Source organism: Mytilus trossulus, chromosome 6 (genome assembly GCF_036588685.1).
Source record: "Mytilus trossulus isolate FHL-02 chromosome 6, PNRI_Mtr1.1.1.hap1, whole genome shotgun sequence".
Taxonomy (NCBI): Eukaryota; Metazoa; Mollusca; class Bivalvia; order Mytilida; family Mytilidae; genus Mytilus; species Mytilus trossulus.
In genome coordinates this window covers 47,322,242-47,337,301 of record NC_086378.1, presented here as the reverse complement: position 1 = coordinate 47,337,301, position 15,060 = coordinate 47,322,242, and the positions used below count along the sequence as shown (strand labels likewise).

General features: G+C 30.7%; 1 protein-coding gene and 1 long non-coding RNA gene across 3 annotated transcripts; one reads left to right on the top strand and one right to left on the bottom strand.

The window, feature by feature from the left end:
• Positions 1–580: 580 nt before the first annotated feature.
• LOC134723465 (fibrinogen-like protein 1) lies at positions 581–6,446 on the bottom strand. 2 transcript variants are annotated; one of them, XM_063587068.1, is made up of 4 exons: positions 6,338–6,446; positions 5,270–5,366; positions 2,235–2,399; positions 581–1,090 (listed from the first exon to the last, which is right to left on the bottom strand). In XM_063587068.1, the coding sequence occupies exons 1-4, from the start codon at positions 6,398–6,400 to the stop codon at positions 819–821; spliced, it is 597 nt and encodes a 198-aa protein (XP_063443138.1). In that variant the 5' UTR covers positions 6,401–6,446; the 3' UTR covers positions 581–818. The 2 variants fall into 2 exon arrangements, with proteins under 2 accessions (XP_063443138.1, XP_063443139.1); XM_063587069.1 differs by having other exon boundaries at positions 2,256–2,399.
• Positions 6,447–10,692: 4,246 nt separating this feature from the next.
• LOC134723463 (uncharacterized) lies at positions 10,693–13,605 on the top strand. The gene is made up of 3 exons (XR_010108080.1): positions 10,693–10,812; positions 11,498–11,543; positions 12,936–13,605. It is a non-coding gene; the product is annotated as an uncharacterized LOC134723463 (long non-coding RNA).
• The last annotated feature ends 1,455 nt before the right edge of the window (positions 13,606–15,060 follow it).

Genomic DNA, 15,060 nt, shown 5'->3' with positions numbered 1-15,060 from the left:
TTTGGATATAGAAAGCGGACTTCAGGTGCATTTTTGTTTTAGTTTTTCAGTTCTAGATTTTCTAAAAATTATCACTTTTGTGTTACGCTTACTGAAACAGTTGAGAGGGTCGTCTTTTTAATGGTTTCCCTATGGACCCATAAGAAACAAAATAAAAAAATATCAACAGTTTCCTGAAAACGTCAAACATCATCATTTTCGTCTTTCGTTACAACTTCCAATGACCACCAGCACCAGTCAGGACCGAATCATCAGCACAGAACATTTTCTCGCAGGACAACTTTACACACCGTGTTAAGATGTAGAAACACGTAGCCCGCTCCGAATGCGTGATTTTCATGCTGTGCTGAAGATCCATAGTTTGCCTTCTGCTGTTTGCTGCTCTTTTGTCATGTCGTTGTATACTTGTCTACGTTTCCATTCTTAATGTTAATTCTGTAGGTCATAGTGTTATTGAACAATGGTGTGTGTGTGTGTGTGTTTAAAAAGTGTCGTGTAAAAATAATAAGACATGGTGAACTCTATATACAAATTTAATTATTGACGAAAAAACATTCAAATCAGGACCGTTTTTCTTTGAACTAATTTGAACATTGAACTAGAAAATAATTGAAAATCCATGAAAAATTCTCTTAAATAATCTAACTTCCCGGAGACACTATACACGTTGTATGAGAATAAGGGAGACTGGCCAATATTTATCAAACTAAAAATGCAATAGTTCATATCAGTAAAAAAAAGTATTCAATAATTGAAAAGTTCGATTCCTAAACTCTTTTCACATCAGTAGTTTGTGTCTGGTGGTCATAAAGCATGTTTCAGAATTTTGGTCTGATTTTCATAGCAACAGTTTTAAGTGAATAATCAGAACCATACCACGCTTTCCAATACATTCCATCTTTGTTCACCACGCCGCCATTATAGTAAATTCCGTTAAGGTTTGTATCTGTACATCCATTGAACCACCACCCAGCGTGTTCATAATCTAAAGCGCAATTAAGTGTGTCATTGTCGTTGTCAGAATCGAAAGTAGAGAAAGCCATACCATTTATTGTGCGACGTTCTCGAGAAGGGGAAAGTATGCTGTCTCCTAAAATTATTTGAAATAGTAGTATATGTACTATGTTTACTGATACCAAAACTTGTGAACACGATTGGCAATGAACAGAGGTATTATAAATATTGCTGATATAGGGGGTGAATGTCGGAATTTGAGATAAATAGAAATCTTTGATATTATCACATAATACATAATTTGACAAATTTTTAAATCGGAAAACCATTATAGGCAAATATTTATTAGTCTGCAAACTAAAGCTTCAATCTTCTCATATAACTTTAAAGTATGAGAGCAAATTGATGCGATTATAGTGGATACGCTACGTTTATTTACGACAGATTGGACATACGCTCATGCTTAAATCTACTCCCAATTGATACATTAGCACTGTTAAATATAAAAGGTGAAAACGGCAAGCCAAAAATTATCTTGTGGTACATTTTGACAGTCTATTAATTACAGCTGAGTATACAAGGAGTAAAATGATTAAGGAAGCAAACAATTATTAACCCTTGGCTCATCACCAAAAGAAAATGGGATACTTTTATGAATGCATGTCAATCCAAAATGTAGTGAAATAAACTGATTTCATATCGAAAAACTATGAATTGATCTCTTGTTGAAATGATAATGTTCAGGTATTTGCAAGTTCGCAATGAATTCCTATGATTATTTCATGTCATACAAAATATATCATACTAGACGATTTTCTTATTCTGTGGAATTTCATTTCATTCATTCGTTCCAAAATTGTTTTTCATTAATTAAGCAAACAGGAGGAACTTAACAAAGGTACGATATCGGTTGTATTTACAAGGTTAGCATCTCCTGGTATGCATGCATCATTCGCCATGTGAATTCATGTTCAGTAACGATATACCAGGTGTTCCATTTCAGATTTTAAAAAGTCTAATATAGTGTATGACTTTACCTGATAAGCTAAAACTTTTTTAAACTATGTTATTGAAATACATTTGCATTCTGGAAACGACGTACTTGACAACTTGTTGATTTTTGAGTGCGATCTATACAGACAATATTGTGAAGTTCTCTGAAAAGTTTGATGTGATTTGTAAAGAATGAAAAATATACCAAAACAGTTTATATCTAGACTATAAATGTTCTCTAATAGAATACTGATTTTTTTTAAATTCTTAACATGAATGGCACATACCGACAGTTCCATTATAATCACCTATAGTTAGTTTATAGTAGGTCGTTTCATTTCCGATAAAGAATGTGTCATACTCAGCGTATCGTGTCTCATTGTTCCAATCCTGGAGGTCAATTCTGAGCGTGTAGTCTTTTGTTGACAGGATATTATGCAAATTATCGTTTCCTGAAAATAATCATATTTCCTGTCTTATTTTGTATCTCAAATTATTCTAAACATGCTACATGTATATGTTCTCGAAATAAAACTGTTGAAAACTTGTCTTCATTCAATGGAATATAAAGATACACATACACTTGTTTTATGAGATCTTTTTCAAATGTCATTTCTAAGGAAGAATTCCTTTAAATAAGAACTATTTGGATAGAGAGAACATAAAAATGTTTGATATACATACATACCACGTTGGATAATCGACAATAAAAAAAAACCAGTTGGACCTGTATTTAATGCCATGGTTAAAAAAAAACCTAAGACAAAAACAATTATACAAAACACAACATAAAACTAAAGCATCACGAGCCATACCAGAATAAGAAACATAACAGACATTTAAGCAAACATAATTGCAACCGTAATTTATTAGTGACAACAAAGCGAGGCACTTAATTGATTTTTTACAAATTTGTTTTTGTATTCAGACTAAAACATTTCTTGTTATGTAAGTCTGAGTTTTTTATACATTAAAATTATTGTCATAAACGTAGTTCAATGACGAAAATCTCAGTTTTGAATATATACAACACTGGCAGTATTTATGACATACTGTTATCAAATTGTCCGTTTTAAAATTACTAACTTAGATGGTTTCAAATGCTCCAGGCAAACTCGACCTTACTTTCAATTGCATAGTATTGTATATATATATATATATATATATAAGTACGTCTGAGTCAGTGACAACTCTACAACAGATGTATCCATTGGATCGCCATCAATGATGGTGATACATGGCTGTGTACATAATGTATATACAACTCGTCCAAACATCAACCCAACAATGTTAGATCTGTAAATTTGCTTTCGCAAATTTTTGGTTCTTCCCTCGCCGGGATTCGAACCCATGCTACTGTGATATCGTGACACCAAATCGCCTGCACTGCAGCCGTCCCGCTAGACCACACAAAAAAAGAGCTGTCGGCTGGCATGTGTTACCTTTCCACGTCAGTTTTAATCTAGCGGCGTACTACATAGCTCTACACATGGTGCATTTCTTACACATCATTGTTTGCATGTTTAATTTATTGATTTTGATCGTTTCTAATAAATATAGTTTATCAGGGAAAATAGCGCTTTTTACGCATAACGTTTATATACTGTTTTTATTGGTCGTATTTTTTAATCATCTAAATACTTTATGTAGACGTTCAAAATTTGTTACTCATATTAAAACATGATTTTTTTTATATAGATACTAACACTTGATAAATTTGTAGCTGTTTACCTTGTCGTAGTGTCCAATTTTAATCAGGTTTCCAAGGTGTTTAATAAGCGTAAAAGACACAAAATTACATGCAAAACAAATATCAAAGAATTACTAAAGAACAATGGCTACAATAAAAAAGCGAAAACAAAAACAACTGTATAAAAGCAAATACAGGGATGACAAAAGTTTCAGCAATAGGAAGCCAACAAAATTAAAAGGCGAATTTCGAACATTGAAAATAAAAACATTGATAATTTTTGACCTTTTGTATGTAAATTTCACAAGAAAAAATCGATTCTTACCGAAAGACAACCCTAGTGTTTGATTTAGACAGCTGCAGTTTAACGGTGTCTAAATCTTAAAAAAACTACTACCAAGTTAAAAATCCCGGACTGAATCATAAAAACTAATAAACGAATATGAATGCTTCGACATGGTCAGCATTTCTTGCTTTTCGTGAATCACCGCCATGTGAATCTACATTCAGTAAACATGTTGAAATAATTAAAATTACTTTATTATTCCATGTCCTAGCAAGTTGAGACACACACACGTCATATCGATCAGCCAATTTTTAATAGTGACAATATAGTTAGTTATGAAATGTCATTGTCTTCACTATAACCCCGCTGAAAATGATATTTATAAGGCTAACACCATATGATGAAGAACATTTAGTGTAAACATTCACAAGCGCACATGTCTTGCTCATTTTGATATTCATGCAATTCCCTCAGTTTTATACTTTACCTTGATTTGTCTAAATGATTTAATTTATTGAATTCCAAAACTGATGTTGCCTTTATTTATAGATGACTATGAATATGTTCCACTTGTCGTAACAATCACGTTTTAATATTACTCAAAGTTTAACAAACAACGGCAAATCCAGGTGTTCAATTCTTTGCACAAGATATCACTTCACCTTGTTAGTGGGGTTGTATTGCCAATTCTTTACATAGAGGGGTTGGTGTTATTTTGATAGTTTTTTTGTACTTATTAGCAAAAAAGAAAATATATGAGCCACTGTCATTCAGACAATTATCTATTCGAAATCAAACGATGTAGATGTAAGCTATAAAGTGCCAATTTATCAGATTTATATATCTTAGATATAGGAAGATGTGGTGTGAGTGCCAATGAGACAACTCTCCATCCAAATAACAATTTAAAAAGTAAACCATTATAGGTTAAAGTACGTCCTTCAACACGGAGCCTTGGCTCACACCGAACAACAAGCTATAAAGGGCCCCGAAATTACTAGTGAAAAACCATTCAAACGGGAAAACCAACGGTCTAATCTATATAAACAAAACGAGAAACGAGAAACACGTATATATTACATAAACAAACGACAACTACTGTACATCAGATTCCTGACTTAGGACAGGTGCAAACATTTGTCCCTTTTATAAATACAATACATCAGTTGTTGTAATGCATTAGCATGTGTTCAACATCAGACAACGCATACATATATGTACCTGTTGTCTGTTATATGGTCAGGATGTTGTCTCGTTGACACATTCCTATTTCCAGTCTCAATTTAATGTTTATGTAGCACATTTGTTAGAAAAAGAAAAACATGTAAATTAAAAAGTTAACCAACCTAACCCGTATTCACAGTTGACATTTCCAAAACCTTGTTTATATTCTTGCCAATTTCTGTAGAAATCTGTAGTCCCATCTAACCTTTTTTGTATAACCTAATAATGTAGAAATACGAATGTTGCAGTGTCACTACAATCTGATTCTAACGACTGAAGTAATTGTATACATTAATTTCTTATGACCACTTTCCGCACATTTTCATTACAATCATGTACATAATTTGTGAAAAAGCATGAAATTCTTCAATCATCTGATATTCATTGCAATATTTGTTCATTAACTGTTTTTTTTAATTTATTGCTTTTAAACCGAGTGTTTTGCGTTATTAGTACGAATTTTATTATTTAATTTTATTATACAATAAAAATACCAACTGAACCTTTGCTATTATATGGTTAAGTCACACAATACTTCATATCTAAAACAAAAAAGTTAAATAGGTTTTAGATAATTGAATAGCTTAGTTGTACTATAAAATAAGTGTACATGCATTTTCTTGTATAAGACTTTCCTTTATCTTTATTATCAATATCTTCAGAATGTACTGCGTTTGAGTACATTCCGTATTCTAGTTCGTTCATATTTTCCTTATGTAGTTACTTAAACCACGAGATTTTTTTTTGGATTTGACAACTGATCGACACACATTATTGTATTATATTCAAACTGTAAATAATAATTTGCTATTTTGTTATTAAAATTTGTATGCCATTTATTATTTGTTTTTTTTCATAAATACATCCTAAAATTCTTATCGAGGCCACATTGTATTTGTAAAATACATTATGACCTAATGATCGGTTACTGGCGTACTAAATTATAATCCTGGTACATTTGATAACTATTGACTAAAGTCATGTGCATGTTGCAAACTGTCATTTTTTTTAATCAAACCCGTAAGTCCTGATCAACCAAGAATTACTTGTTATGATTAGTTATAAAACCTTGATATTAACATCAGTGTTGCTTTAATTCGTACAGGAAGTTATTTATAAATCTGCAATATGAAATCTATAGTGTATCAATACATTCAATACTCTATCTATAGTTGTCAATTGAAATATACCGTCCATTTGCCATCAGTCGTCATATCACAGTAGGCATCAAAAGATCCATTTCTATGATACATCGTATAAGTTCCACTTGCGCTTCCCTCTGGAATGTCACTACAGTCATGAAATATATCTGGAATAAGATAAATACGTAATTTGTAAGCTTATCGCAAAACAAAAACATAAATATCAGATACTTGTACAATGAGTAAATAGTAAAACTTAAAAACAAATATTGATATACTATTAGGTAAAACATAGCTAAAGAAAACCAAACAGATTGCCCAAAACAGTACATAACAAGGTTATTTATCTTATTTAGATAAAGAGAAATAAATGATTACCAAACTGAATATATCGCTTGTTTATTCAACATTTCTTATATATAGTACGATTATAGTGGACTATAAATTATGATGACCGCACATACATAAGCTTTAAATATTTCACGATAGTAAATTTTGCAAATGTAGCTTCACATTTTTAACCGCAGAAGTCATAAACAAATGTTGCTTTCTTAATTTTGTTCTAGCGTTGCTATGCGGTTAAATGTGTATTCCATAAATTTTGGTTGGCATTCATCCTGGTAGAAATGAAGATTATTTATTTTTAGATATTTGTTTGCTTTTCGTCCAGTGGAAAAGAACAAATTATGCATTAATATAATACGTATGTCATACAATACAGGGATCAAACAGGTTGAGTGATGAATAATTTGCAATGCCTAATGAAAATTAGGGTATATTGGATTGGGACCAAAATAAGACATGTTATATGCCATAACTTAACCCCACATAGAGTTATTGCAACGGTCCTTTATAGGAACATTTGTGTAGGTAATCGAGTACATACATGCAAATATATCAAAGGAATGTTATTTTTTTTTCAGCGGCAATAGTATATTTGTCCAATGTATTGTATATACTGTGCTTTAACATGTTTAATACTAGTATAAGGTAAACAAAATGATTTGTATGGAGATTTCAAGTTCATAAAAGTATGTAATAGTTTTTATTTAAAGTTTCGACTTCCATAGGCAAGAGTAAAACTTCAGATAATATATATGCTACACTTTAGAATGCTTGGTGCTTTAACCATATGCACTTAAATATTTTAATCACGAACGTATCGGATGAGGATTGATCTGAAAAGACTGGTTGAGCAAACAGAAATCTATACATACGTGAATTTAAAAAAAAACATATAACTATCATTCCAGTTCACACACAAGTATTACCTAAATTAACATCTTTAAGGTTTTTTTTTTCATTGCCTATCAAAATAGGAGCGGAATTCAACATGCATTAAAGGGAAAATTCAAATATTACAGGTCTAAAGGACACTACAGCATCGTAATTAAAAAAAATACCATAAACTAATTTAGAACATAACAAGTTAAATCCACCAATAAACTGGAGACCATTACATGTGCTCCGGAAGGGTAAATAGACATTTCTTTACATGTGTCACCCCTTAAAAATACTTGTTTGATCAGGAAAATGCTTTTCAAGTTTTAGGCATCACTGAATAAGCGCATTGGTAAATGTTGTTTATCCTACCTTAAGATATATTCAAATTCGTAAATTATTATTCAACAGAACTCAAAACAATGAAATGAAAACATACCCTGCTACTATTACGATTACCCTTGATATATTGCCGTCAAAAATAAATTAAAAAAACTGTTACGAAATCTCAGTTCTTTTTTAAAGTATAAACATGTGTCCATCAACTGTTTTTAATGTTAACTTTAAAACAAACCTGTAAACTTGTATGGTAATTTTCGGATGAAAGTTCTGTTTGCCGATAGTTCTGTTTCCGATATACAACAAGAGTATAACATACATTGCTTTGTTGATTTGTCAAAACTTGCAGAGCAGCAGGTTAGATATCCTGCACACCAGCTTGCACAAAATATGTGTGAGACATCTTTCATTTCTCCAATTGTTGCTTTAGTTGAAGGAATTGCTTTATCCTCTTCAATTGCAAACTTTTCCTTCTGTAATCTTATGTTTAAGCCGTTTGCGAAGACAAAAAAAGTGAAAGAGATAAATAATATAAGACGGGTCAACATGTTGCTTAACATTAAATTAAAATATGCCAAATTTAATACAAGAACCTCATTTTTATATGTGATGAATTTTCATCTTTTTTATTGGTCCATTTCTAGTAAATTAAAAGTACAAACTACCATTTTCTTCAACTTGGATATTTAAAGATAAAAAAAGATTTTAAATATATTATAATTACAAGTACTAATACATTTTGTGTAGGCCATGGCTCAGAACTAATTACTCCTGTTGCAAATTATTAAGAAGTGCTTGTAACATCACTGTAGAAACTTTTAAATTCGATAGTTTTGCACTTTACGTTTGCACATTTCAAATTAGATTTGAAATACAAATACAAGCAGCATTCTTAAATTAATGACTATAGAACTGAAACATATCCTTCTAGTGCAGACTGGAAATTTGTGAACACGACAATTGTTTGCAAAGATAATTAATATTTGTTTTAATTTGTCAAAGATGTATGCAGAACGTATCGATAATGTTAAAAACAACATAAATATCGCTAATGATCGATTGACCAATTTCCTTTGCATATTTCTGGATTTATTAGGTTGTTTTTATTTAAATATAACAATCTAGGGTAATTATTCATATCATATGAAGGACCTTGGTTTAAACCTCGTATACATTTATCATCTGTGTGTATCTGTTTATATATACCAGCAAAAATCGCATCAGTTTGTATTACTAAATATTTAGGCAATCAATTTATGTGATGCAAGTTTTAACAGTCCAAATATATTTATATATTACATGTCAAAGGTACTTATTAATAAATCCAAAACATAACTGAGACAATATTTGTTTTTGAAAGAGACAGAATAAATTAACAATATTACATGTAACAACAAGTAGGGATTCAACAAATCATAAGAAAAGACAAATATTTAACGCCATGGCAAAACACATAACACGGCTGACCTCGATATGGTATAAGCAAACGAGTTAACATACCACTACACAGAAATCTAAAGAATGAAATAAAAACAATTAAAAACAATCAGAAAAATGCACGACATGCAGATCTTGAATGTTCAGTTTATCCTGCTTTAAAACGGTAATGTTTACTTTAACCTCATCTTAAAAGTGTGAATAATAAATTAATAAATATTCAGTCGTTCAGCCAAGTGTCCGAGAATTTAACTGCAGTAAATTCAGTTCTGTTCAGACAATTCAGATGAAGTCAATTCAGTACTGTTTAGACGATTCAGGGTGATTTTGTTGTGTGCATGAAAATATAAACTACTGAAAAGTCTGCAAATAGACTGAACAGATCTAAATTAACCGTAAGTAAATGACCTGAACCGTTCGGAATTAAGCAATGTGTATGAATCTAAAAAGACATAAAATAATTTGATATCTGAGAGTTTGGTCTCTTAAGAGTGGTTCATATCGAAATAACTGTATAACATTAAAATTGGGTTACCAGTGATAGTTTAATTTGAAAGTTTGTAGTAAAAATTATCCAGGACACATCATTATTTAGAGACAGCATAGACATTAAAAATGTAAAAATAAAGGCATGTACACGAAAACATTAACAATTAAAACGAAAACATTAAAAATTAAAAGAAGGAAATATCATAGGAGTCTTTGGAGACAAGGCAGATCCTACAACACTATTAATACAGCTTGTCACAATTTTGTTTATTGTTGGACTTTTTTCAAAGTTCAACAATAGGGTCTTCGCATTTTTTTTTTTCATTTCTTGATGCACATAAATGCATATCAGTGCATGATTTAATGTTTTCAAAAACATATCTAACGTTTCTCGTGATTTTGCTATACTACACGTTACAAACAAATTTTGTAATGTTTCAGAAAAACCTAATTTTGACTTTCAAATACGATAGTCAATGTCTGAGAACAAGAATGATAGTTTGTACTGTGTTGAAATTCACAACATATAACAATGAATCAATATTTCAAACCGCCTTGTTTTTATTACATAATGACTTTACCAATGATCGATTTGTTTGGTCACTTTTGGCTACTCAGATCTCAAAAACATGAAAAATATAAGCAGGTCAATAATTAAGCATATCATTAAACATTGTGGGCTGGGGAATGTACATTAAGATATAGTAGCCATTGTTTAGTATAATCACAATGCGTATGTGTTTAAGATCGTTGACCTTGTTAGCAAATTGACAATAGACAAGATAAATGACTGTTCGCACACAAGATCAATCCTTTTCGCACAGCTTTATTCTCATCATACTGTTCATGATAGGGGTTATACAATCATATATATTTATGTCTTGTGTGTAAAAATACATCCAATTTACGTCATTTCGGTAATCAGGTCAAATCTGTGTTTATATTCTCTCGTCAATATAAATACGATTTGCTTTTTAAAAGTTTCCATTTAGCAGAGATTCACAATTTTTTTCAATATTTATTATATGATTGAGGGGGTAAGTAAAACTTAAATATAATTATAGTATGGTTCGAATTTAAAATATATCTATTAAAAGATGACAGAAGATACAACAAAAATTTATTTAGTCTTTTCATAAACTATGTATAGGTTCTGCTCCCTCCAGAATCATATGGAACATAACGTATTTTTTTAAGACATCATCATTCTACAAAAATATTTGATGTTTGAAGGCATTATCATTTTTTTCAGAAATATTTGACGAATCGTATCTGAATGTAAAATAAATAGTATGGTAAGAAAATATGCTTAATTTGTATTTTTGTAATTAATTTAATTACCTGATCGGCGTAGCTAAATATAGAAATTATATAATGTTTGAAAATAAATATGAAAAATATATCAAGCTTTAATGAACTGGTATTTATGATTTGCACACATCGTGTATTCTGTTCAGAAAATGAAGTGATCGAAGAACTTTGGTTCAAGAAAATCCAAATTATAATGTGCACATCAGTTAAAAAGATTTAGCGAAATATGGCACGCTTGCTTTCTTTCAAATTCGGGTCTGTGTAATTTTTTCTTTTTTGATAATGCGGCGTAAAGCAAACATACTCACATCAAACAAATTCTAGTTTATCGAAACAATATACAAGTTGTAAGAAATTTGCAATCATAAAAAATGAAGAAATAAGTCATACAATGTTCTCTTTACAATTCAGGTGAGGAAAGGTGTGTGCACAGCATGGTTCACCCGATCATTTTTATGTAAGTTATTAACCTATTGTGTTAGAAAAACATCTTAGAATATTGTTCGAAATATGGATATGAATATAACAAATGTTGTTTTGTCCTAATATGTAACCGTTAGAACTGATTGAGATAATAAAGGTCTATAAACATTCTATCATTCGTCATTAAATTGTGTAAAGTAAATGTTTTGAAATGCCTCCTGAACTATTTTCCCCTTCAAATAAACATAATGCATATACATTTTGCATTGTCTTCATTTTTTTCCGTTTTGAAATTCCAAAAGTATCTGAACCCAGAAAATGGTTCTACAAATATGAACCAGCTATCGTTATATAAATGCATTATAAACCTTTACTCACACAATGTTTGATGCTGACCAAATGTTTTTTAAGGTGGTCAAGACATCATTTGTATTACGAAAAACGCTTTCGATAGAATAAGTTCTGTTCGAGATGTAACCATGCTTTTTAAATTATGCATTACACTTTATATCATTTGGTGACATTCGTTATATGCACTTCTCGTAATCTGTTAAAATTGAATGTTTGTTACATATTACCGTTCTATAATTAAAACAGATTATTTATACTACAAAACAGGAAATAATTTTTAGTCAGGCATTCCGAATGTGTAATACAAGTATAATTGTTTTTTTTTCAAATTCAATTCAAAAGTGTAATGTCATTCCAATGCAAAAAAATACGAAGGAAAATGTTTTCACAAAAAAAAATCTCCTGGTCGTAAATGAAGATCGAATTATACGTAATTGTAAATGAAGATGGAATTAAACGTGTGCATCTTTTCCTCGAATCGCAATAATTAACTTATAATATGTGCCAATGATCAACAGTTGCCACAAAAATGTGCACCTATTATTTGGTATTAACAGTGTTGTGTTTTAGTTATCGGTGTTTCTTGTATTCTGACGTATCAAAACATTATTGTTTATGACTTTTCTAATTTAATAATGATTGATAGAGTAACTGTTAGTCTATATCATGTTTTTGGTAATATTACTACACGTCAAGGTCACATCGTTTCCTTCTTGTCGTCTTGTCGTCCCACTTCACAAAACTCATAATATTATATTCTGTATTTGTTTTCGTCCTGAATTTGAATGTAAAGTAAATGAGCTAGATATTGTTTGGTGGGTGTCATTGACGCTTCATCCCGTTCTTATCTATTCGTTTTAAAGTACAATTTAAGCATGTTTACGTCTCGAACAGAACTTATTTTAGCGAAAGCGTTTTCCGTAATACAAATGATGTCTTGACCACCTTATATAGGTAAAAAAACTGATATTTCCTATACGAAGTTTGGTCGAGTTCATTTATGTTAACCTCGTATAAAATGCTCACATATAACTGAAATTATATTAAACTTTTTTATTGTTATTTTTTCTTATAGGTTTTGTTTTCTATTATTTGAGGCCGTATGTTGTACAACAGACTACGTGGATGATTTTAAGCTGGATGACAAATATTCATGGATACATGTTTTGCAGCTTGGACAGTATAACAAACGCCAACCCGACTACCTCTATAAATATCTAAATGAAAATAGTAGTGACACATACCAGCCACAACAGATAATTATGGACATTGAAAACGAACAAGCACATAAAAGGGCATCCAAACTAGCCAACTCCAAATTATATCAACATATATATTCTTTAATTTATGCTCTTAAAACACAAAACAGTCGATGGCATGATAATTTAAGATTTTAGACAGTAATGCATGTTGAAATGACTATGTTTTGTGTGATTTTCCTGAAATGCATGGTCCATCAAATTTACATTTGTTCCATTTAGCTTAAACCATAATTCTTACATCAAAAACGATATATGGTAACTTGTAATAGGTGGAATAAAACCAATCTAACGAATTAACACTACTGTTTAATCACTGTGCTGAATCAATAAGTGACCAACATTAATAGAAAGCGTAAAAAGTGATCATGGGGTGCGACTTCATTACCTGAAATTCGACAGTCAAAATGTAATATATCTGTGTCAAGCTTGAGAACCATATCAATATCTGTAAAACATAATATTTAGAAAATTTGAAAAACAACTCACTATAAAATTAACTTTACCTGTTTACCGTATGCAAAAAATAGTATTAGCAACTGATGTTTAACGATTTTAACATAATGACGACATAATGATCTGTAAAAATAAAAGCTATGAAGTTATACATTGTTATACGTATACATTGCTGTTCCCAACAATAAAGTATATAACAAATGTGTACATTGATTGATCTATTACGACATAAACATGATATTGAGGGGGATTTTCTTATAACATTGCATACAGTCATACCCAAAACCACCATTATCAGACAATTTGTTTATTGACCACTTATTAAGTGTTTAATAGATTTGATAACAATATAAATAATCAAATCAAGATCTTAATAAAAAAATTGATATTTAGGACAGGATGGTTGGACACACAATTCTACACCAATACATAATTATTAGACACATGATGTATTCATTTAACATTACGATCATATGTCAATTTCATTTTAATTTGTCTTATTCGTTTATATTATTTTTTTAATTTAATCATTTGTCAGACAAAATCTTTTAATAAGGGAGTTTTTATAGACTACGTACCTTCACAATCAATGATGTAATCAAACGTATTTAGAAGTTGCAATCAGTAACTTTGTTCTAATACTATTTTTAGAAATAAGACATGTGATTCGACAGACAGTATAATACTTGTATTTCACCTTATAATGAATATTTATTATTTGTACAATTCCATTGTAATTCAACACTAATTTAATTTTTAATATATAAAGATAGTATATAGATATAAGAAGATTTGGTGTGAATGCCAATTAGACAACTCTCCATCCAAATAACCGAACATTATGGTCTGGAAATATTAATATACAAATGTGTCGTGTATGTCAATGTAACAGGTGCGGGTGTTTACCAAAATAACAAATTGATTTACAAACTATAAGGTATATATGACATGTTTGAGTCAGTACGTAAACTATGCCCAACGTAAAATCATGTCCCTTCTTCTAACCTGATTATATTTTTCGCTACATGTTGATATTGATAAAATCGAGAATGGAAAATGGGAATATGTCAAAAAGACACCAACCCGCCCACAGACAACATAACAGACGACGGCCACAAATGGGTCTTCAACGCAGCAAGAAAGTCCCGCACCCGGAGATGGGCGTCAGTTGGCCCTAAGATGAAACTTTGTACTAGTTTAGTGAAAATAAACGATAAAAACATATAAATGATCTAAAATTAAAAACAAAACAAACAAGCCTCACAAAGGCCAGAGGCTTCTGACTTGGCACAGAAGCAACACTCTGTGTGTTATATAGTGTGTTTCTTCCTTTCTACTTTTAATCATTTTAATTTCCTTCTGTGATTCACGAAAAGGGGACCATGACTGTTGACGTCATATTTTAATAAATAACCATTATATTTGCGGGTCATAGAAACAGATAGTTGTGTTTGTGGAGAAAAATCATGAAAGCATCTGTCATAT

Excerpts from the sequence above, each read along its gene's own strand:
- LOC134723465 (XM_063587068.1), bottom strand. The coding sequence starts at position 6,400 with ATGTATCATAGAAATGGATCTTTTGATGCCTACTGTGATATGACGACT. Across the intron at positions 2,400-5,269 it reads CAACTGTGAATACGGGTTAG|GAAACGATAATTTGCATAAT; the intron begins GTTGGTTAACTT and ends GATTATTTTCAG. Across the intron at positions 1,091-2,234 it reads TGATTATAATGGAACTGTCG|GAGACAGCATACTTTCCCCT; the intron begins GTATGTGCCATT and ends AAATAATTTTAG.